We start from the raw sequence: 919 nt of genomic DNA, 5'->3' as shown, positions 1-919 counted from the left end.
TATAAACGGGCCGGACAAGCCCATTTGAAAACTTTACTATAATACACCAATTATCATAACAGGACCATCAAAATTAAAATATAACAAAAATTTTCTTTGAAAAGAAATAATAATAACTAGAAAACTTGTTCTTACAGAATTTTCTCTGTTCTCTTCTAAGCCTTAGCACTCTCCCCTCTCTCTAAAAACTTACATGGCTGAATTTCCAGTCTAGCCATGGTACTTATAAAACATGTTTTGTTTGTCTTTCCAATCGATGTGGGACTTTACCATCTTCAATGATCATCAGTACTGAGTGTTGCATACATGAGTAAATTCCATGTATCTGGCAAGCCTGCCACACACCAATGGAGACAATCCATGGTTTTATGGCCATTGTAAATACTAGGATGTGCATCTTTTCTGAGCTGTGAGAGTGTTGTAATGTTAAGTAGATGAAATGGTTTCGTTATTTTATTTAATATATCTTCCATTATAAACACTTGAGGTGGCAATCCACTTGGATAGCTTGATCCACTTAATGGTTCTGTCTCCAATGAACAATTTTTCACTTGTGGTTCGTTCCATTCACCACCCCTATTAGTATACAAAATATAAAATGAATCAGAATATATATAAAAGTGATGATATAACAAGCTAATTATTTTAATTTTTAACTAATGACTAAATATTTAATTTGGCTTCTAAGATCTTATTTTAGTTTTTAAAATTTTAAAAACACTAATTTAGTGAAATTGAGTTTTGAACACCATAATAATTTTTATATTCTTTTTTATGCTAACTTAGTAAAACAGTGATAATGTCACATTCTCTGGTGAGTTAGTGTCGAAAAAGGATGTAAAATCTATTATAGTGTTCGAAACTCAATCTCAAAGATCCGTATAAATGCAATTCGAATATGAAAAATCAAATTGAATCG

The 919-nt window shown here is 30.8% G+C and overlaps 1 protein-coding gene across 1 annotated transcript in view; it reads right to left on the bottom strand.

Annotated features, from left to right (window-relative positions):
* Positions 1-919, bottom strand: part of LOC107626397 (protein trichome birefringence-like 39) — a 4,279-nt gene continuing 3,360 nt past the window's right edge. Inside the window, exon 6 of the mRNA XM_016329270.2 lies at positions 1-576. Within this exon, the coding sequence (XP_016184756.1) occupies positions 276-576 (301 nt within the window). The 3' untranslated portion in view covers positions 1-275. The remainder of the gene's footprint in view (positions 577-919) is intronic.

Source organism: Arachis ipaensis, chromosome B02, assembly GCF_000816755.2.
Source record: "Arachis ipaensis cultivar K30076 chromosome B02, Araip1.1, whole genome shotgun sequence".
NCBI classification, from domain to species: Eukaryota; Viridiplantae; Streptophyta; class Magnoliopsida; order Fabales; family Fabaceae; genus Arachis; species Arachis ipaensis.
This window is presented reverse-complemented; position numbering and strand designations above follow the sequence as displayed.